At 45.8% G+C, this 23,736-nt stretch overlaps 1 protein-coding gene across 2 annotated transcripts in view; it reads left to right on the top strand.

Annotated features, from left to right (window-relative positions):
• The window catches only part of SETBP1 (SET binding protein 1), a 262,041-nt gene that overhangs the window by 11,789 nt on the left and 226,516 nt on the right, over window positions 1–23,736 (top strand). For both annotated transcript variants that reach the window (XR_014502776.1, XM_083402621.1), the window contains exon 2: window positions 8,620–9,251. Coding sequence is in view for 1 of the 2 variants with exons in the window: in XM_083402621.1 (XP_083258747.1) it covers window positions 8,754–9,251 (498 nt within the window). In the remaining variant the exon portion in view is untranslated. The remainder of the gene's footprint in view (window positions 1–8,619; window positions 9,252–23,736) is intronic.

The following is a 23,736-nucleotide window of genomic DNA, read 5'->3' as shown; positions in this document are numbered from 1 at the left end:
AGTGCTTAGCAATCCCACGAACCTTTGCAAGTGCAATTCCCGGAGCACTTGCTCTGACTGTTGAGGCCTGTGGAGAGTTGGAGTTTGGAGCAAGGAGGTATGGAGGGAGTGATTGTGGTGGAGTTTGGCGGAGTTTAGTGTCTCGTAAGCGTTGCTGGTTTCTCAAGGGTTTCCAGAGGTTTAGAAGGTGTTTGTAAGCTTTTCCAAGGGTGTTTCAGATATATGCGATAAAAGCCTGCTGCCCAGGAACATAACCCCTGCGTAAATGTGCATGTTGTACATTTAAAGCACACTGAAATACATCTTTCAAATACATGACTTCCTCCAAAGAATATTGGGAAGTGTCATTTCCTTCTCACAGAACTATACTTCCCAGCACCCCTAACAAACTACACTTCCTAGGATTTTTTTTTTTCCGGGGAGGGGGGAACCATGTGTTTTAAATGTGTGTCGAATGAGCTTTGAAAATATGGTGTGGTAGGGCAATGTGATTCCTCACTTCCTCCCCCTGTGTATGTGCTCCATGTAACCCCAAAATCTGCATCGGAAGAAGCCTTAGGCTATATTTAGGGGGCACACAAGGGGAGGAGAGAGGAGGACCATTTATTATTCAGTTATAAAAAAAAAATCATATACCTCTAATTGATATATAAAATATCCCAGTGGTTCAAAACAAGAAAAAAAATAGTAATATTATCATTTATATCCTACCCATCTGGCTGGGGTTCCTGTACATAGCAAGGTAAAGGGTAAAGGGGACCCCTGACCATGAGGTCCAGTCGTGACCGAATCTGGGGTTGCAGTGCTCATCTCGCTTTATTGGCCGAGGGAGCCGGCGTACAGCTTCCGGGCCTTGTGGCCAGCATGACTGGCAAACCAGAGCAGCGCACGGAAACACCATTTTCTTCCTGCCGGAGTGGTACCTATTTATCTACTTGCACTTTGATGTGCTTCAAACTGCTAGGTGTGCAGGAGCCGGGACTGAGCAACGGGAGCTCACCCCGTCACGGGGATTCAAACCGCCGACCTTCTGATCGGCAAGTCCTAGGCTCTGTTGTTTAACCCACAGCGCATCCGCATCCGTACATACAGCCAAACAGTAAACACCATGTAAAAAGGTTAAAATCAGACAATTAGTGTGGAAAGACGTGGTCTTAATTGCACACATAACCCTGATGGAATAGAAATGTTTTCAGCAGGTGTGTAAAATTTACAACAGAAGAAGCTTGCTGAAGGATGATAAATCTTTGCACTGACGGAACGTTCTCCTTAATGCCACATTGAATACTATTCAGTACTTATAAATGTTCTCTGTAGAATTATATGCAGTATTTATCTTACAGTATTTACAACTTGCGTTCTGATCTGGTGGATTCCAAAGCTGGCTAACAGGCTTTTAAAAAAAAAAATAGAAAAAATCAAAGCCAAATAAAGATGTCAATAATGAAAACGGAAATAGCGCCAGACTTTGAGCGCTGTTTCAAAATGGCATAAAACTTTGTTGGAAGTTTGAGAGAGAGAAAAGCAGGATCTCTGTTTGGAAATCAAGGAAGCAGGGGGACTTGCCCAGATGGACAGAGGGAAGCAGCGTCCGAAATCCGCCAGGTGCATTTTGCACCTGGATATTGGCCGCTTGCGACTAAGTGAAGATGCCAGGGTGCCTGACATATCTACTCTCTGGAGCTGCATGACTGGGGATCCTTGTATCTTGCCTGTTTCCACACACTAACATCACATCCTGCAGAATTCTGCCTGTGATATTTTATCTGCACAAGCAGAATAAATTTGAGGAAGCAAAAAGTCGTACGCTTTTAGAGCCCCTTGGCTTCAAAATAGCAACCAGACATTCCGTTTTGGGTGACCGTAGCCCTGATTAAGGACCCATTTGGTGCCTACCTTATTTACCTGAGCTTCTAACGCTAGAAGGAAGGCATTCCAAAGGCAAGGCGCTACCACTGAAAAGTCCCCGCTTCTTGATGCTGCCTGCCTCACTTCTGGTGCGAGTAGGAGAGGTTCATCTGGAAGCAATTATCACGTTGCAGGGCTCACAACTTATGAGCTGCACACCGCGATATATTATGTACAGCTCTTCTCCGTAGGGCCACTCATCAGAGAGGCTTGCTTATGTTACACATTCTTCGCTAATCTCACTTTGGGCGTATTTTCTGCTCTCTTGGTAGGATCAATTGCTCGTATGTAATCTTCTTGGTTTTCTTTCTCCCTTCGGGCCAGCTAAACTTTGACCTTGTGCTTAGGGATGCATAATTGCTCTTTGATTTTGGACTCTCTACTTAGCTTAGGAGATGCCTCTGCCTATAATGAGACAACCTCCACCTCCACATCCCTCCCTCTGAAGGTGTGAGCATCCGTTGTGGTTGCAACCATGGTCCCCATGAAGAGACAATGGCTGATTAATGTCCGTATGCCTGGATGCACAGTTGTCTTTCTGTTAATGGTGGCTTCATCTGTTAAAAAATGCCCTGCCATTGCAATCTCCATGTTGACACCAGTTTGCCTTGGGATAGCCTGGGTCTGTGTTCGAAACTCAAACATATAAGCTAATCACCAAATGGTACCTTAAACCTAGGTTGTGGTCACCACAACAAGGTGCCATTCCCCTCCCCCCAATTAAATTTACTATTATCATTATTCACTTCATTTCTATACTGCTTTGTATTTTAAAGAACAAATCTCAAAGTGGTTTACAACACGTTAAAACAACCCAGAATAAAACAAGTTCAAGCTTCAAGGATAATATTTCACTTCTCTAAGTGACATTTTGCTTTCTTCCTATTTATTTTCCCCCTAATTATTTATTTACCTGGTGTAGTGGTTAGAGTGTCAGACTAGGACCTGGGAGATCAGGGTTCAGATCCCCACTCAGTCATGAAGCTCATTAGGCGAGCCTTAGAGTCATTTGCAGCCTCTTAAGCTACCTCACAGTGTAGTTGTGTGAATTAACTGAGAAGGGGGATGAACTGTGAACTTAGCCAGATGGGGCGATCAGTCATCAACCTAGCATCCAGAAGCACCTTATAGACCAACTAAGTTTGTTCTGGTATAAGCTTTTGTGTGCATGCATACTTTTTCGGATACCTGATGTACTTGCTGCCCAATGTGGTGCCTTCCATGATTCTAGATTCCAGGTAGGATTTTTTTTGACGCAGTCAAAATAATAATAATTGTCCAGTAGCAATTTATAGACCAACTAAATTTGTTCTGGTATAAGCTTTCACGTGCATGCACACTTCTTCAGATACCAATATTTTTATTTTTTATTTTATTTTATTTATTTTTATTTCGACTGTGTCAGACCAACACGGCTACCTACCTGAATCTAGCATCCAGAGATCTCCACATGGTCATAGTTGGACCTGCACAAGTTGCAAAACGCGCCTGGCGAATTTTGAACACTTGCCTTGGCAACCTCGATGTATAATACTGCAGGCCATAGGATATAATATGGCATGGTATTTAAGTGCCCACGTTTTCCACATATGGCCTCTTGGAGCAAAGGAGCCCTATGAAGTGCGAAGTGCAGTTGTCCGATGCAAATGATGGTTTTCAGTATGGAACGATGACTGTGGGTCATGCAAAGTAAGTTGAGAAAAAGTTACTGGTGGAGGAAGTTACAAAGACCAGGTTTAGTCTCCCTGAAAAACGATAGCTTTGTTGTGTTATGAAAGTTAGGCAGAGGAATTTGCACATTTTCATCACTGAACTTCGTGTTCTGGAAAACTGTTACGGGTCTTGCAGTAAAATAATATCTGCTTTCAATATTGCACAGAACTATTCAGACTTGATTACAACTCACAGAAACACCACCCAGGCTATGTTGAGCCATAAAGGTAAAGGTAAAGGGACCCCTGACCATTAGGTCCAGTCATGGCCGACTCTGGGGTTGTGGCCGAGGGAGCCGGCGTACAGCTTCCGGGTCATGTGGCCAGCATGACTAAGCCGCTTCTGGCGAACCAGAGCAGCGCACGGAAACGCCGTTTACCTTCCCGCTGGAGCAGTATCTATTTATCTACTTGCACTTTGACACTTATTTGTGGACCTTAAGATCCTCCGCGGGGCATACCAGGAGAGGCGGTCCCGTAGGTATGTGGGTCCTAGGCCACATAGGGCTTTAAAGGTCAAAACCAGCACCTTAAACCTGACCATTAAACCTGTGACCAAGTGAAGATGCCTGGGCATCAGAATGGCACCTGACATCTCTACCAGCTCGAGGCACACGCCTTGGGATCCTTGGATCTCCCTGTTTTCAACACATCCTGTAGAATTCTATCTGTTACATTTTATGTGCATAATCCGAATGAATTTCAGGAAGCAAAAAGTTGTATTGAAAAATACAACTTCCAAACCATCTGGCCTCAAACTGGCAACCAACCAGGTGTTCCTCTTTGGTGACTGTAACCCTGGTTTAAGCAGCCATTGGGTGCCCAGCTGATCTATCTGAGTTTCTAACACTTGGTCTAACCCCTTACTTCAGCCAATACCACTTAGTTTTAGAAGGTCATGACACCATGTCTCTTCAGACAGACGATGCCCCTGAATCTGTTTTTTGGTTTCTTTTTAAATGCCTCTGTCTTGAATTTTCTGGTCTTGCATAATCTGGAGCCATTTGCTCCCCAGGTAGCTTTTTCCAAATAGGGCACACTGTGTTCAGGAACTGAACAGACTGGACTGGTGAGTGCCACTGAATCTGACCTTTGACTTAGCATTTCCCATAAGCTGGCTTAATATGCTGTTTCCTTGCTTAGCGTTCAGTATTTGTGTTGTTGTTGTTTAGTCGTGTCCGACTCTTCATGACCCTATGGACCAGAGCACGCCAGGCACTCCTGTCTTCCACTGCCTCCTGCAGTTTGGTCAAACTCATGCTGGTAGTTTCAAGAACACTATCCAACCATCTCGTCCTCTGTCATCCCCTTCTCCTTGTGCCCTCAGTCTTTCCCAACATCAGGGTCTTTTCCAGGGAGTCTTCTCTTCTCATGAGGTGACCAAAGTATTGGAGCCTCAGCTTCACAATCTGTCCTTCCATTGAGCACTCAGGGCTGATTTCCTTCAGAATGGAGAGGTTTGATCTTCTTGCAGTCCGTGGGACTCTCAAGAGTCTCCTCCAGCACCATAATCCAAAAGCATGAATTCTTTGGCGATCAGCCTTCTTTATGGTCCAGCTCTCACTTCCATCCATGACTACTGGGAAAACCATAGCTTTAACTATATGGACCTTTGTTGGCAAGGTGATGTCTCTGCTTTTTAAGATGCTGTCTAGGTTTGTCATTGCTTTTCTCCCAAGAAGCAGGCGTCTTTTAATTTCGTGGCTGCTGTCACCATCTGCAGTGATCATGGAGCCCAAGAAAGCAAAATCTCTCACTGCCTCCATTTCTTCCCCTTCTATTTGCCAGGAGGTGATGCCCCTCCTTTTTCACATGCTCTTGGCATTCGGGACAGCATAGATAGCAGAGGCCCTTAGGGCCCAAAGTGACAGGCCGAATGCTTCTTTGTACAAACAGGCAGGGGTGATGCTTTATCGTCTATGGCGTTGCACTCGAACATCAGTGCATTCTGTCTCGATGTTTTTTCTGGCATGCTGGCACCTTAGGCTGTGTTTCCTTTATGGGCTTTGTGATTTATGGCGGCATCAGTTGTTTAATCACAGTTGGCCTTCCCATCCCTTCTCCTGTTACTCTGTTAGCTACTTACATGGAAAGGTAACTATCTGATCTAATTATGGCATCTCAAACCTAATTGCAGAGTCAAATATGATTCCGTAATCTACTACCTAACACCTCGGCTTTGGGAAGACAGAAATGACACATGCGTCTTCTTTTCACATGCCTCGAGAGTTCTGGGTGTGCTACTTAGATTTGGAGAATGGCATTTCCAATTTCTAAGCAGCACCCATGTGACATTTCTAGGGTTCAGGCCATTGAGGTTTTTGAACCCTCCTTCAGCATTTTGGATGCCTTAGCAAAGGGTGGCGGTAGATTGATGGATCAAAAGAAGACTTAGAATTTTGATTGAGAAACAGTCATACCTCATGTTACACTCGCTTCATGTTACGTTCTTTCAGGTTACGTCCTGTGGAGACCCGGAAGTACCGGAAAGGGTTACTTCCGGGTTTCTCTGCTCGCACATGCGCAGAAGCGCAAAATGACGCCACGCGCATGCGCAGAAGCAGCAAATCACACCCTGTGCAGACACGGCACTGCGGGTTGTGCTCTTTTCATGTTGCGAACGGGCCTCTGGAACAGATCCCGTTCGCAACCAGAGGTACCACTGTAGTCTTTATTGTCTCTTAATTTTCCCTTTGAAGGCTTGATATGAGCCAGTCCTTCTGATAGTAATTGATAAAAAGGTGATATATATTGAGTAGGAGAATATGCAGGCAGGACAACTAGAATGAAGAAAGGAGATGGAGCATCTCTCCTGTGAGGAAAGATCCAAGCATTTGAAAGTTGTGGGAGACTACTAGGGAGAGAGATGCGAGATGTTCATAAAACATGATCAGTGAGGGGAGAGGACGAGTTGAAAGGGACTTGAAGATCAAGTAGCACAGCTTCATGTGCAACCCAGATCACAGAATATTTCAAGCAAAGATTAGGTCTGCTGCCTCCCTGAAGCTCTGATTGGCTCTCCAGTTTGCTCCAGAAATCTCTGAAAGTCCCAGGTTCAGTGCCCAGCATCTGAAACTCTGGAGAGCTCCTTAGACAGTACAGTGGTACCTCGGGTTAAGAACTTAATTCGTTCCGGAGGTCCGTTCTTAACCTGAAACTGTTCTTAACCTGAAGCATCACTTTAGCTAATAGGGCCTCCTGCTGCTGCCACACTGCCGGAGCACGATTTCTGTTCTCATCCTGAAGCAAAGTTCTTAACCCGAGGTACTATTTCTGGGTTAGCGGAGTCTGTAACCTGAAGCGTATGTAACCTGAAGCATATGTAACCCGAGGTACCACTGTACTAAACTAGATGGACCTAATCTCTCTCTCTCTCCCTCTCTCTCTCTCTCTCTCTCTCTCTCTCTCTCTCTGTCTCTCCCCTTGGATTTTCTCTGCTGTTCCCCCTTTGACCTCAACAGACCTTCTGTCTCAAAAACTTAACAGTTCCTTCATTTTGAGGAAGGAACATCACCAGCTACCCATCAAGCAAACACTCGCTTCCCTTTCCCCTCCTGATTTAGCTCTGTGGCTGCTCCCTTTTTATTACCTCATTGTGTCCTAAGGTCTTAATTCCTTCTGCCCACAGCTCTGGCACAGCCCAAGTTGAGGAAAGATGGGGATTAGAGGTGGTGAAACAGCCTCTTTGAAGCTCCCTAGATAGACACTATTATTCAGCCAGGTGGATTAAGTTTTCATTGATAGCTCAGGTGTATGTGCCACAGCCAGGTGAGAGAGACAGGAGTTAGTGGACACACCTTATTAAAAAATCAGTGCAAGACAATTTTTTTTATTGTTTTGCCAAGAGTCACTGTAACATTGTTTACCATTGATGGTAATTAAACATGTATTATCCACATTTAAATTACCTTAAGGACCAATTGATTTCTTATGCTCCACCTTGATCGCTGAGATCTTCTGGTGAGATGCTTTTGTTGGTCCCCCACGCCACTCAGGTTCATTTAGCATTTACCTGGGATTGAGTCATAGAATAATAGAGTTGGAAGGGACCCAAAGGTCATCTAATTCAACCCCCAGCAATGCAGGGGTCAACTAACTCATGTTCACAATGCACTCACACCTAACTTGGTTTGGGCGGTCTGCTCCAAGTAGGAGACTAAGATATATTTGTGGTTGCTGGATCCTTTTGGTAGCAACTCGTTCAGTATAGTAGAGGTGGCTTGACTTGAAATTTCGGTGCTGGGAATGCCTTGTGCAAGGAGTTGGGTTGTGGGAGTTATTGAAAATTTGCAAATCACAAGCCTCTTAATATACAGCATGGGGAGAAGTTGATGTTTGTGTCCATGAAAAACCCTGCGGAGTGTGTCTATCTTTGTTTCAGAACTTAGTCTGGGCTGCTAGTTCTTTAATGTTCGAAGACCCAGGTTGCATTATGACATTCAACTTTTGGTTTTAAACCCTCTGCCTCTTTGCAGTTGAAAGAGTTAAGTAGGGCTGTACACACTGGAAGTGTTATGATGCAAGCACTGACCTCATCCCAGGTGAGGCCTTGTTCAGGACTCGGGCCAAATGCTAGACAAGGTGACATCACTATGCAAATGTTGTAGAGAATTGCCACCTTCCCCAAGACCACCACAGTTGTCTGAGGGGTGGAGAGCAGTGGAGTTCCCTTCCCCTTAAGTCAACTCCGTAGCCAGAAATTGTCTGTCTTAGCCCTTGTTATGTGCAACTAAGCTTACCATGGTAAGTGACTATTTAGTAAGTCTCCGTTCGCCCAAAGAACACGTTTCTATATTTGGCAGAAGCAAGTGAATCAAGTTTCTTGGACTGTGCCATATTGAATTCTAGGTGTGTGTTTGGAATGTCTCCTTGCACATATGGAAGTTAGGTTGTAGGAAATGAATGAATGAATGAATGAATGAGCCCAAGTTGATATAAACCTCATTATCAATAGCAGCTGAAGTTCTGACAGCCTTTTCCCTTTCTGTTTTCTCCCCAGTTGCAGATCTGAATGCTTCTGAGCTCGTCACAGTGGTTGGACTATTGGGACTCTAAGAGACCTTAACTGAGAAGCTACCATTCCCTTCTTGGGGCTCCCCAACTCTTCTCACCTTCCCCCCTGTGAAAAACCCCATGGACCGGGGGGTCGCCATGGAGCCAAGGGAGAATTCGGGCACTTCCCGGCAAAGGGGAGGAGAGTCGGATTTCCTGGGCTCGGCCATTGCTTCTGCTAAGGCCCCTGGTGGTGCCCCTGGTGGCGCTGGGACGGAGGCCATGCTGCCTCAGCCCGGCTCTGCCAAAGGGATGCCTGTGAGCAGTGACCGGATGGAGCCTGAGGAAGAAGATGAGCTCTGTTCCGGGAGAGACACAGACAGCGAGAAATGGGTGGCCGGAGATGGCTTGGAGGAGCAGGAGTTTTCCATCAAGGAGGCGAACTTTACAGAGGGGAGTCTTAAGCTGAAAATCCAGACAACCAAGAGAGCCAAGAAGCCCCCCAAGAACTTGGAGAACTATATATGCCCTCCCGAGATCAAAATCACCATTAAGCAGTCAGGGGAGCAAAAGCTTTCGAGAGCTGGGAAAAATAGCAAATTAGCTAAAGAGGAGGACCGGTCACACTCCAAGAAGAAGGTAAGAGAACCCATTTCTTCTTCTCTCTCCATGATCCTCATTTTTTAATTTATTTTTGCATCCGCCGGTGTCCTGAATGCAATGTTTTGCCCTTTTCTGTCTTGCTAACTTTAGGGGATCTCCTTTGTCACACGAAGTCAGCCTTGTTTGGTTTGGGAGCGAACGAGGCAATCTGTGCACCAAAAGGGTGGGGTTTTTTTGCAATCGAAATATGTGACAACAGGTGGACGGGATAAACAGATGGAGGTGGAGAAAGGGGGATGGGTGGGCGTAACAAGACAACAGGGAGAATGCTATTAGCATAAGCGGCTCCCTGGCCCCCTGCACACCAGCTGCCTTGCCATTGTCGGGGGTTCAGCTGAAGGGTGTTTTAAAGAGCCATTTGAAGGACAATATAATGGCCCTGTTAGTGTTATGCACACAAAGGCCGTGCCTTTAAGACCGGAAGAGCTCGTGCGGTTTAAAGGCTCCGGCGTGCAACTGCAGTCTCTGTTGGTGTGCGTGTCTCTCTTAATGGCTTCTTTGCATCAGAGCAAGTTCTAACAGGCTGTGTTGACAAGGAAGGGATAGATACAGGGAGAAGGTTTTCCAGAAGCAGAGGGTCGTGTGGTTGTTCCATTAGCAAGGTCTGCATTAGGTGGATTGTGTGATGTTTGCATTTTTTCCCTTTTTCTTTTAAAGAAAAAACCCAGTTGTCTATGGATGGGGTGCTCTATGCATGGCAAAAACTTGCAAGTAGATTTCCAGGGAAATCCCACCCTACCCCAATATCATTTCAGCTGTTAGGGATTTAAAGACAGAAGTGGTTCTTTCTTTCTTTCTTTCTTTCTTTCTTTCTTTCTTTCTTTCTTTCTTTCTTTCTTTCTCTCTCTCTCTCTTTCTCTCTTTCTCTCTTTCTCTCTTTCTCTCTCTCTCTCTCTTTCTTTCTTTCTCTCTTTCTCTCTTTCTTTCTGAAAATGTTCTGTTTCAAGTACTTCCTGAGAGAACACATGAGTAAGGACTCATTCCATGGTGCGTTACAGACATGGGGGGATGTTTTGTTCTGTAAAAGAGGAATCTTTGGGAAGAAAGTACATTTCTTAGCAATCTTTCAGACCCTTGGAATGACAGCCGACTTTCAGAAGGTGCTTTGCAATTAACATGTCTGTCTGCGTGCTGAAATTTGAGGAGCGGGGGGATAATATGCATCCCTTCAGAGGCTCTAATCTAGTTGTACAGAAGGGCCCAGGGTGAAATATGTGGAAGAGGATTGCCACTCAAGTGAGCAACACCACTTTAGATGCGACGTCAGGGTGAAGTTTCTGCAGTGCACCTTATTATGGAAGCCCACTGGATAAGTTCTAGAGCACCAAAAGACCGCGTGGAAGGTCCACTTGTCAAACCAGCCTTGGTCTGGTTTGGTGTGCTTCCACAAGGGTGAGGTCAAGGATACACAACGAAATCATTCTAGACCTAATGCCTCTCCTTTCCCAAATCTGTGGGGGCTCTTGAACCTTCAACTCCTGCAAAGGAGTTGAGAAATTCAACAAGTGTCACTTTCCTTATTGTGATACCTTCCATGTTGAGATGGAGCTTCACCCGTGGTATTGTTGCTTGCAGCGCAACAGTCAGAGGCAGAGCAGCCATGTTTTTTGTTGGCGGGGGATATGGAAACTTGTGAAGCATCCCTAATTGTGGGGGACATCTCCGATTTGATTCTCACCCCTCACAGGATGGGGAAATATTCAACTGGTCGATTTCTACTTATTGCATAACTGCTAAAGGTACAGGAGGGACGCAGGTGGCGCTGTGGTCTAAACCACTGAGCCTCTTGGGCTTCCTGATCAGAAGGTCGGCGGTTCAAATCCCCGCGATGGGGTGAGCTCCTGTTGCTCTGTCCCAGCTCCTGCCAACCTAGCAGTTCGAAAGCATTTCAGTGCAAGTAGATAAATAGGTACCGCTGCGGCGGGGAAGTAGATGGCGTTTCCGTGTGCTCTGGCACTCGTCACGGTCCTCCGTGTGGCAGTAGCGATTTAGACATGCTGACCACATGACCCGGAAAACTGTCTGTGGACAAACGCCGGCTCGGCCTGAAAGCGAGATGAGCACCACAACCCCATAGTCGCCTTTGACTGGACTTAACCATCCAGGGGTCCATTACCATTCTTTTTTTTTTTTTGCCTTAAAAGTACAGGAATCTTGTCTTCGGGCAAACCAAATGTCAGTTAATCAAGATCTGGATAAAGTAGAAGGAGAGTTATTGAAGGTTATTGAAGTTAGGCATTGCATGCCTACTCGGAAGTAAGTCCTGCTGAGTTGAGTGGAGCTTACGCTTAGGTAGGCACGTATAGGATTGCACTTGGGGATTTGCTTGAACCAGGTAGTTCTTGTAATGTTCCTAGCGAATCAGGAGGCCACGCTGGGATCCAATCAGGGTTTGAGGGCGCTCAGAGGATGTATTATAAAAGATGACACGTTTCCAGGGACTCGCCACTGGACCCAAAGCAGTCAGGCTCCAGCTTCTCTGGGGATATCCTTTTGGTTGCCAGCCACTTTTGCGCTGTTGTGTTTCAAGATGCAAAGCAAACACATTAAGGAACTGCTCTCCTCTGTTGCTCTAATTGCCTCAGGGGTGTTTTGCGATCATTGCAACCTGGGAAGAGAAGGCAATTGGAGAAGGCAGCCTCCACTTCTCCCAAGGTGTGGCTCCTCATTAGAAAAATATTTTGAGAATCGCTGGTGTTGTGGTTCTGAGGTGAGTTTATTTTTAGGCAGTAATTTGGGGATGACTGTTCTTTCCTTTGACTGCCTTTTCTCTGGAGAGCGAAGCGGCTCTGCATGTTATGATGATTGCTGCAGGGGACGTCAGTGCGCATGCATGTTTCTCATGCACATACATGCGTCTGGAAACACAGGCCCAGACAGGTCCACGTGGCTGTTTAAAGATGGATACAGCATAATGTGTCTGCTTTGGGAAACATTGGTGAGGGCCCCATGTAGTGAGTGTAACATGTGAGTCTGCCCAGATCGTTGTACCTGGGGCCATTTTGCACAATCTGCTCTCGGCTTTCACAGGTAGAATCTGTCACTTTTGATTTCTCTCCGTTTCTCATTGGTCCAACCTTATGCTCAGTTCTCCTCCTTTCTATACCTCTTTGGGATATTTTTTCAAGTCCTCGTGGAAATTTCTCGCTGGGTTTGTGCAGATTTCTCCTGATGTATGCAATTATTATGCGCGACTTTGTCCGATACACACATTTTTGCAAAACAGTTTTTCCCAATACAATGCATATTTTTATAATTATTATTTTTGAAACATTTAGATGAAAACTTTCCCAAGCATATCCATTTTCTGTACACGGTACTTGGCTGGAGAGCTGCATTGCAAAATCTGGAAAGATGTGACGATCAAAGGCTGTCTGTATTTCGGTTTGTGTCTTGTTTTGAAAACTGCAAATTATGTAAACTCACCTTGAAATGCTAGCTGAATCACTTGTCATTGGCCATGGTACTTTTTCATCTTTGTATGCAAACTCTTACCATCAGAGCTGTAATTTATGGCTGTCCCATGACTCCTACATGCGCAGAGGATGCTGCCTAGGAAAGCAGAAGGTGCATTGCTGTTAGTTCAAAACCATATCTTTCCTGCATGTAAAAGGGGAATGGCGGGAAGCTCCCAATATCTCTTTCAGCACTTACTGAACACCAGAAGTACAGCTGATCTAGAGTGAGCAGCAGAGATGCAGTGTTCAACGCTCCCATTGTTCTAGGCGCATTTTGCGACAGGGAATTTCCTTAGTGTGAGCAGTTTCTGAGCTCCAGGTGCAGTGCTGTGCCTAAAATTTCAGATTAAAACTGTAGAGTGGAAAGAAAGGAAGACCTTATTCTGCCTCCCCGCTTCCAGCCACTCTCTGAAGACTGGAGAAGAGACCCTCTTAAGAATATTAGGGGGGTGGGCAGGGGAAGGACTAGACCATGTTAAAAATGAACATCATATTTTAGCTGCAGTTCATACATTTTCAGCACCGTATTCTTGTTATAAAAAAGCACACCTAGACATTCTGTTGTTGCACCCATAACCAAGGTTAAAGGTGTCATTTAGCACGTAGCTTTCATATCTCAGTTTCTAATGCTACAGGGATATGACATTCAGGAGTAAATCAGTGGTAAATGGGCCAATGTGAATGTTCTCCTGGGTTCCATTATCCAGATCTTCTCTCCCTTGCTTTTAGGATGTTTCAGACTCTGATTATTCATTTGATCCTTCTTTCTCAAGGATAAAATAGATATTTTAATAAATTCTGGTGTGTTATGTCAGGGTGCATCTGCAGTGCAGCACCCATGTTTTGGTGCTCATGCGTGAAACTGGAAATGCAAAAAGCAGGGTGTGGCTGGACTCTTTATAAACCTGGGTCCGTCCTTAACATTACATACCCACCCACCCTATGTGACCACTATCCAGGATGATGCAAGCCCTGTGCAATGTAAAGTCTACAATTTCTCTCTATCGTCAATATTGCCACAGGAATATTGTCTCTTATTTAGAAGGACTTTGCTAAAGTCGTCCCCCATATCAAAGGGGCTTTAATCTCCCTTCCCTAAACCTGATACAATATGTTAATTTCAACCGTTTCAAGGTTGTCTGGACTTTAACCAACCAAGCATGAATGGAAGGGACCAGATTAGTCTTCCAATTTTGAGCTTCCTGGATTCTGGCTGTTATCTATAAATGGAAAATTAATGCAATCTTTGATTTAGTACCCAACTCTTCCAAGACAACCTGCAAGTAGCAAATCAGGGCCCGTAAGTACCTCTTTCCACCCTGTTTTTGATGGGTGTGTGTGCACCAGGTTCAGAGTGCCCTATGCTTTGTGTGTGTGTGCATGAGCCTGCCTACGTAACCAGGGTTGTCCAAGGTGTGGTCTGTGGACAACCAGTGTTTTGCAAGCTTCCTTCAGGAGGCCCACAACTTGAAAGAATGTGAAAGACAGAGCAAGAGGAAGCAGTGTGTGTGAGAGAGAAGATAGTCAACACAGGAGAACAAAGGTGAGCAGGAAAGACCTGAACTGACCAGGGAAGGAGGCATTTGAAACACAAAGGAATCATACAGTGTCTAGCACAGTACTTTACAATAGGGATGCGTACTTTACAAGAGGTCTAAACCACTGAGCCTCTTGGGCTTGACGATCAGAACGTTGGTGGTTCGAATCCCCGCAATGGGGTGAGCGCCCGTTGCTCTGTCCCAGCTCTTGCCAACCTAGTAGTTCGCAAGCACATCAGTGCAAGTAGATAAATAGGTACTGCTGTGGTGGGAAGGTAAACAGCATTTCCATGCGCTTTGGTTTCCATCAAGGTGTTCTGTTGCTCCAGAAGCAGTTTAGCCATGCTGGCCACACGACCCAGAAAGCTGTCTGTGGGCAAACGCCGGCTCCCTCGGCCTAAAAGCAAGATGAGCGCCGCAACCCCATAGTCACCTTTGACTGGACTTAACAGCCCAGGGCTCCTTTACCTTTACCTTTTTTAAAAACATTACAATAGCCACAACTGGCACCAGGCACGTTTTGCTCCTGGCATGAGTCCAGTTGTTACTACTTGGAGATTTCTGGATGCCAGGTTTGAAAACCTCTGCCTTAGTCCGTAGTCAATACCATTTCCACTGTGTGTTTTTCCTTGCCTACTGGAACAAGTGAATTGTTGTAAGAGCAAGCTACAGTCAATGTAGTTGGGATCATAGAATTGTAGTGTCAGAAGGGACGTCTAGTCCAACCCCCTGGCGAATAGATATTATGTTGTGGTGACCATAATCTAGCTTTAAGGTGCCATTTGCTTAAAGGTTAGCGCCTAGCTTAGATCTCTTGAGTTTCTAACACTGAGCAGCACTGATGCATAAGATGAGGAAGCACTAAGCTAGAGTACTGTAGTGTGATCTCTTTGGTACCTGCAGTCGGATGTGATGTGGGTGGTTAGTTAGCCTGCAGGCCAATGGGAAGCCTCTTGATGACTGTTGTGGTTTTGCAGAGCCTTCCTCCGGCTCTGATCACAGCCCCATGGCCTGCTTTACTCGCCCTCCAGCTGTGTCTGACGTATTTAGCAGGTTCAGAAAGGAAATTGCAAGGGTGAGCAACTGCAGTGGGAGGGTGGCAGTGCTCAAGAACCACTAGAAGGAAGCTGTCAGTGAGTGGTTGTAGTGAGAACTAATAGCTATTACAGTCACCCAAAGGCTTCTCACCCCAGGTTGTTGTGTTTAGGACTCCAGCATGAAGTAGGTGCTTGATTTGGCATACACCTGTGATTACTATGCTTAAAAGTAGCAGGAAAGTTAATCAAGTTAGTCCTTTGGGCAGCAACTTTTCGGCTTATTAGTTCTGTTTGCTGCTTTGACTTGTCACTTTCTCCCTACTCTCACTTTAAAAAGTGCAGCCCTCCAAATTATGAATTTCATTAGAACACCTTTCCTTTATGTAACACGCTGTTCTAGACAATGGAATTTCACTTTTATGTTTGTTCGTTCTGGGAAGAGTGACTGACATTATCAGCTTTGTGATAAGGGGTTGTATCCGGTTTGGAAGTAGTAAATTTCCTCCCGTGGTTTTCAAGGGAGAGCAGAGTGGGGAAGGCAGCAGAAACAAATATAATGAGACAATGTTGTGTTGGGATGGTTGGCATGGGTGTTACTTGAGGGACTTACCAATGAGGGACCATTGATGGATGACCCATGGACTGCCTCACTGTTCTGATATTTCTCAGTCTGTTGGAATAAGTAACTGGGGAAACATCTGTCTCGGTGCAAGGCGAGTGGGCAGTTTAAAACAACAACAAACCTACACAAAGAAAACCCTCTCTGGACAAGTACAGGGACTTGGCTTGATGTTCTGAACCATGCTTAGCTTCTTATGTGATGTGTCTGGGCTGTGCAAGCAGGACTGAGGTTTCCAGAGAGCCAGTATGGTGTAGTGGTTAAGAGCGGTAGTCTCGTAATCTGGGGAACCGGGTTCACGTCTCCGCTCCTCCACATGCAGCTGCTGGGTGACCTTGGGCCAGTCACACTTCTTTGAAGTCTCTCAGCCCCACTCACCTCACAGAGTGTTTGTTGTGGGGGAGGAAGGGAAAGGAGAATGTTAGCCGCTTTGAGACTCCTTAAAGGGAGTGAAAGGCGAGATATCAAATCCAAACTACTCCTCCTCTTCTTCTTCTTCTTCTTCTTCTTCTTCTTCTTCTTCTTCCAGAGGTGCGAGTCTGCTGCAGCAAAACCAGCAAAGGGTCTTGTGGCAAAGACTTGAACCATTTTATATTCATTATGGAATAAGCTCTTGTGGACAAGATCCCACTTCATCAAATACATGGAGTGTGATCCTCTGTCACCCGTTTGCAATAATAATAATTTACACCGCCCATCTGGCTGGGTTTCCCCAGGCACTCTGGGTGGCTTTCAACAGAATTCGTTGAATGTTTTGGTTGCCGTTCACCCACAATAGGCAGGCAGGGCTTGCGAGGACCAAATCAGAGTCCACTCAAGATGGTGCCAGGAATTTTGGCACTGTGCTGCCCCTCCTATCCCAGGTTGTATCCCATCTACTCTTAGAATCATAGAATCATAGAGTTGGAAGAGACCACAAGGGCCATCGAGTCCAACCCCCTGCCAAGCAGGAAACACCATCAGAGCACTCCTGACATATGGTTGTCAAGCCTCTGCTTAAAGACCTCCAAAGAAGGAGACTCCACCACACTCCTTGGCAGCAAATTCCACTGTCGAACAGCTCTTACTGTCAGGAAGTTCTTCCTAATGTTTAGGTGGAAACTTCTTTCTTGTAGTTTGGATCCATTGCTCCATGTCCGCTTCTCTGGAGCAGCAGAAAACAACCTTTCTCCCTCCTCTATGTGACATCCTTTTATATATTTGAACATGGCTATCATATCACCCCTTAACCTCCTCTTCTCCAGGCTAAACATGCCCAGCTCCCTTAGCCGTTCCTCATAAGGCATCGTTTCCAGGCCTTTGACCATTTTGGTTGCCCTCCTCTGGACACGTTCCTGTGCTCAGATGGATGGTGTGTGTTTTGTATTGAGCTGTTCATGCTCCTAGTGTGCTGCCAGATTTTCTGCTGGAAGGGTGTTTGCAGAACCTTTCCTCTTCCAGACCATTGGGTCCATCGAGCTCAGCATTCTCAACACTGACTGGCAGAAGCTCTCCAGGGTCCCAGGGAAGGGGGACATTCCCAGTCCTACCTGGAGAGATGCTGAGGATTGAACCGTGGACCCACTGCATTCAACACAGATAGCTCTCCCCCCTAGTTTGGCCCTTCCCTGCTCTCTTACTTGGATTAAGACTGTGTTAGTTGAAATGCACCGCCTATCTCCCAGCCAGCTAGCATCTTCTCTCCCTCTTGCCTCGCTCCTTAAGGATTCACTCGCTGCTCAACCATTCCTTTTCACAGGGCCCTGTGGGCATTGCGCTCTTTCCTTGCTTCCCTTCCAGATCACTGGCTGCCTCTGCCTTTGCTTTTCCTTCCCAGCGGGCTCTTGGGGGCTTCCTTGGTGCCTCTGCCTCCCGCCGCATTAGCCGTATTCTTTCCCCTTGTGGGCGGCTTAAGCAGAGTGCCTGGATGTTCACGTTCCATGGTGGCTTCTCGCTGAAAAGGGCAGCCCATCGTGGGATCCCCTCTGAGCATATGATCTTCTCCTTTGGGATCTGCAGTTGGATTTGAAGCCAGAATAAGCTTCTTTTCTTCATTCCATGAGAAGGCTGTGGGTTTTTCTCATATATATATATGAAATATTCCATGATGAAGAGGCTGATGAGAGAGGGACAGAGGATTTTCCCTGCTTCTACTCATTCCTCACACCTTTCTTTATATTCCCATGGGATCAGTAACTAATATTTCTTAGGGGTCCGTGAATAGCTTAGGTCAGGTTAATTGAATTTATGAATCGCTTGCCATAACAAAAGTCCCCAAGCAATTTACGACAAGCATAAAATGCAGGAATGAAGAGACATAAACACAGTTAGAGTAAAACATCCAGTCACTGGTGCTTCTTAAATTCCCGGGAACCGAAGACGTCTTTAGGCCTAAAAAGGTTTGTGCTAGAATATCTCCCTTGGGAGAGCACCCCATAGATAGGGAGCTGCGATAGAAGAGGTCTATTCACTCATTGCTGGTCCTCCGTTGGAGGAGACACACAAAGAAGGCCCCTCAAATGATGACCTCAGGGTCTGGGCAGCTTCACATGGGGAAATGTGGCCCTCGAGTAGAGCTTCTTGAAGTTTTAACTTTCCACCTCCTTAAGTAAGTTGAACATGGAGTGGGCCCAGCCTCCTGGTGACTAGCTCCCAACTTGGACTCCATCTTCCATCAGCCCCAGGCAGTATAGCCAACATACTGGATCTGACTGGTGGGGAGCAGCCCACCTGTCAATCAGCAGTTGTTGCACGGTTGCCAAGCTGCGCTGTGTGAAAGCTGGTGATCATGACGAAGCAATGCAAGCCCAGCATAAGTTGTAAGATGGGCTGGTGTGCCTTGGCTGAAACAGGCCAAATGAGGAAACCTAGATGGAAGATCTTAACTGGGCCATTACTGTAATTAAATCTCCTTAAACACTATTTGACATGAGATTTGAACCAAACCACCAGTGAGAAGTAGAACAGGCACTCGTGTAAGATTTTGGTTTTGGTGATGCAGAGATCCTTCTGCAGGGAAGCTGGCTGAAGCAGGCTGAATCCATCACAGCTGTGATTCATGCTCTTTTCAGGTGATAGTAGGGTATGAAAACCAGGAAGCGAAACTTTGTGTCTGGTTTCACTGTGCTTCAGCTATATACAGAAACGGAAATAATGAAAAACAAAGTATACTGTGTCATGGGAAAGGATGAGAAGTTACTGTAATGTTTATTGTTATGATTAGCGCTAGTGAATAATATTTATATAGAAGGAGCCATGTGCTTGGAGCAACACAGTTTTGAATACACAAAATCATAGAATCATAGCATTGGTAGGGATCTTGAGGATCATCAAGTCCAACCCCCTGCAATGCTGGAACATGCAGCTGTCCCATATGGGGATCAAGCCTGCAACCTTGCTGTTATCAGCACCACACTCTAACCAACTGAGCTATGCAGGCTGACTGTGATGTAGACCAGGGGCAGCCAACTCTCAAGAGACTGTGATCTACTTTGAGAATTAAAAACTGGCAGGTGATCTACCCCCGTTTCAAAGTTGTTGAAATGGTTCAAAGTTGTTGAGTTCAAAGTTGTTGAGCTTTTTTTGGTAAGGAAATCCCTGCTTTTCTGGCAGCACACTTCTGTTTTGGGGGGAGTTAAAGGCAAGGGACAAAGGGGTAAAGTCACTCTCAAAAAGATCACTATGGATGAAAACAGCAGCACAGAGAGTCTTCCCTTCCAGAGATCAAACAACAATGGAGGGCGGGGTGAGAGGTTAGGGCAGGAGGCAGTTTTAGCGATGCTAAGGAAAGGGAGCCAGAGATCAACCATGATCTACCAAAACCTCATGGCGATCTACCATCCACCTGTTGAACTTCCCTTATGTAGACATAACAATCACTGCCCACAAGGCATTGGGTTTCCAATAGCCATGTAAGGATGAGAGATTTGGAGAACACGGTTTGATAAAAAGTCATGTGAATGGGATCTGGGGAGCATCAGATTTTGTACAGTATCCATATATTGTACAGAATATATTCCACAGGTCAAACGACTGTTGCAGTGCAAAGCACTCATACATGCTGGGAGAACCACCATACAAGGACCTGGCAAATCCAGCTCCTCCCTGTTTCTCTGTGGGTCTGCTCTCCCATGTGCATTTACGGTCAACCCACCGTATGAAGCCAGCCACAGCCTTGGCCCAGTAGGTATAAGAGACTTCTCCACACATTCCCACATGCTCAGACCAGCAGCTACAACCCTGCCTGTATATCTTCTTCCATCAAGTGTGGAATGTCCTTTTCCTGGAGACCCACCACAGACCAAGGCTGAGTCAAAACAGAACCAAAGAGTTAAACAGAACTTACACTCAGCTGAAAAGGGCACCTTCATCTCTACCCCATCCATCCCCACCACCAGCCACCATTTGGGAGGGCCACTTTAAGCATTGCCTCTGCTGCATGGAGCGCCGTTGTGCAGAATAATTTCCCCAGTAACTGATTATTATTTCAATATTTATTTATTAAATTTGGGTACTGCCCTTCACCCTTGAGTTGGTGTTTGACGGCCAGTAGGCTGAGGATCAAGCTTTAATATTTTGCATTTTTTATAGTGTTCCTTGTTTCTTTCTCCAGTACAGTGGATGCTCGGGTTGCGAACGTGATCCGTCCGAGAGGCATTTTGGCAACCCGCAGCACCGCGTCTGCACACGCACGGGTTGCGATTCGGCACTTCTGCGCATCCACAAAGCGCGATTTAGCGCTTCTGCGCATGTGCGGCCGCAGAAACCTGGAAGTAACCCATTCCAGTATTTCTGGGTTTCGGCGGGTCTGTAACCTGAAAAAAACGCAACCTGAAGCATCTGTAACCCGAGGTATGACTGTAAATGGATGGATAGTTCTGACACTTATTTTTGTTACTGAACCATGGAAAGTAGTAGTTTAGTAGTAGTTTGGATTTGATATCCCGCCTTTCACTCCTTTTTTTAAGGAGTCTCAAAGCGGCTAACATTCTCCTTTCCCTTCCTCCCCCACAACAAACACTCTGTGAGGTGAGTGGGGCTGAGAGACTTCAGAGAAGTGTGACTAGCCCAAGGTCACCCAGCAGCTGCATGTGGAGGAGCGGGGAATCAAACCCGGTTCACCAGATTATGAGTCCACCGCTCTTAACCACTACACCACACTGGCTCTCATTAGCCTTCAAATTTACTCACTTGGCTTCCTTGACTGTGTAGGCTGGATTTTATTTTAATTCTCCTCTCCACAGCCCTCTAGCCCCTTGGTGCGCTCTCTCTCTCTCTCTCTGTGTGTGTGTTTATAGATATCTCCATGCAGTCTCCTCAGTTGTGTTTCCTGGTTTATTTAGCACTCGGTGTCCCTGTGCCTTTAAACAAAGCCTCTAGTCTCTTTGAAACATGATAAAACAAAATGTCCTTTGCACTGCTTTGTGTATTTATTAGAAATGAGCTGCTGTGGTCAGGAAGTAATTGGAACTGGTTAAGGGCAGCTGAGGGCAGAGAGCACCACACTTGCCATTCCAAGAGAGCATTTTAGTGTGGCTGATTTTTCTGTCATTTTATGGGAGGAGGAGGGAAGTGAGGTTAATGGACGGGGGTGGAGGGAGAGGGGCCATAACTTCCCCTCCTCCCTCAAGCATAATGTTGTAAAGCAGGCATCTATAACTTGTGACCCACCAAGCCAAACAAAGACCACCAGCCATGTATCGTGCCTTCTGAAGCCCTTGCCCACTCTATTTTTGGACCTGCCCCTCAGGCAGGCGACAAACTGGCAGACCACCATACAGTTTCTCATTGTTCTAACTTTAGTTTCAGTTCACCCTATGTATGCCTTAGTTTGCAAACTTTATTATTATTATTATTATTAATTTTTTTAAGTCTGTATGAAGATCCGTACTGATAGTTGTGTGCATTTCTCCTAATGTAGATTTTTTTTCGCATTTTTAGTATGGCACATATCTTGGTGTTATTTTTTGCTAAATATGGGCATTTTTTCTGCAGATATTTTCTAATACAGTTGTACCTCAGAAGTCGAACGCCTTGCGAGACAAACGTTTTGGCTACTGAACGTCGCTAACTGGAAGTCATTATTCCGGTTTGTGAACGTTATTTGGAACCCGAACGTCTATCGCACCTTCTGCGGCTTCTGATTAGCTGCAGGAGCTTCCTGCAGCCAATTGGAAACCGCACCTTGGTTCCCGAACGTTTTGGAAGTTGAACGGACTTCTGGAATGGATTCTGTTCGACTTCCGAGGTATGACCGTATATGCTTTATTTGGTCCATGTTTCTTCATTGTAGGACTGCATCATGAAATTTGGATAAGTGCAGATTTCGAAGCGTTCTTCAAAGCAATCAACCAACAGTGTGATACAGCAAGTTTCCCACTACATGATGCTTGAGTGATATTAGAGAGCAAAGCTGAGGGCCATGAGCCAATCATAGCAAGGTATCCGAAATCTGTGACATATCTGGACTTGAGTGACCAGTGCAACACAGGCCCCATCTGCACTGTGCGTCTAAAGCAGTATCTATCATTCTTCTTTAAACAATCATGGCTTCTTCCAAATAATCCTGGGAGTTTTAGTTTGTTAGGGCTGCTGAGAATTAATAGGTAGGAGGCCCCTTTCCCCCTTAGATAGCTACAATTCTCAGAGTGGTTTAACAGTCAATCCCTCTTCCCAGGGAACTCTTGAGAAGGGAATGGGGGAGGGGGTCTTGAAACAACTACAAGCACCTGCAACAAACTGCTATTGCAGGAACCGTTGGGCGTAGCCATGACTGTTTAAAGTGGTATGATATTGCTTTAATTGTATAGTGCATATGGGGCCACAGGTGAGTTTCGGCATACTTCTGTGTGCAACCGAGAACTGAAGCACACTATCCTTAAGAGATGTAAACAGTTGCTGATTCGTTTGCCAGTAGGGCAGTGCCAGTTGGACAAGTTCTTGCCAGCACTGACTGGTTGGCCAACTGCTACCCCTCACTGTCCATGCAGAATTCTTGCCCATTCCCAGACACCAAGGGTGGAAGCGTTCCCTACCAATAAGATTAGCAAGCACACACCAGACCTTGCTTTCTACGACGTGCTTGCAGGAGCCTGTGGTCATTGCACAGTCATCTCTAGAGCAGAACTTAAGGAGTCAAGGAGATTAGGACCCTGCTCAGAGCTGAGAACTGAGCTCATCACTATCAGTGTGGTTTCGCTTTGTGCCGTGTGCGTGTGTGCTTGCACAAGTGCTCTGAAAGTAATTTTCTGTGCCAATCTGGGCTTCTGATTACTTCTGTATTAATCCCTTCCTTGATGTGTAGACATCAAGTTCTCAGAAGGCAAAATTCTGGACTGCTCCATTTCAGGCTGTAGGTGAGTCATGTTTTCATTCTTCTGCAAACTTCTCTGGATACAGTGGTACCTCGGGTTAAGTACTTAATTCGTTCCGGAGGTCTGTTCTTAACCTGAAACTGTTCTTAATCTGAAGCACCACTTTAGTTAATGGGGCCTCCTGCTGCCGCCGCGCCACCAGAGCACGGTTTCTGTTCTGATCCTGAAGCAAAGTTCTTAACCTGAAGCACTATTTCTGGGTTAGCAGACTCTGTAACCTGAAGCGTATGTAACCTGAGGTACCACTGTATAGTAAACTAGCACACATCAGGAAAAAGGTTGTACCTTTTAAAAAAAATCTTACAAGTGCTAGCTTACGCATTGAGTATTTTTAGGTGAGTTACTGACCTCCAGTTTCCCACCATATGAAGCACAATGACTAGGGTACAATTCTTTTGCATGTACCTTCTCATTGCACAACCTCCTGGGTTAAGAAGACATTAGCTGGAGACAGCAG

The sequence above is a fragment of the Podarcis tiliguerta genome (genome assembly GCF_965153285.1).
Source record: "Podarcis tiliguerta genome assembly, chromosome: 11".
Lineage (NCBI taxonomy): Eukaryota > Metazoa > Chordata > Lepidosauria > Squamata > Lacertidae > Podarcis > Podarcis tiliguerta.
This window is presented reverse-complemented; position numbering and strand designations above follow the sequence as displayed.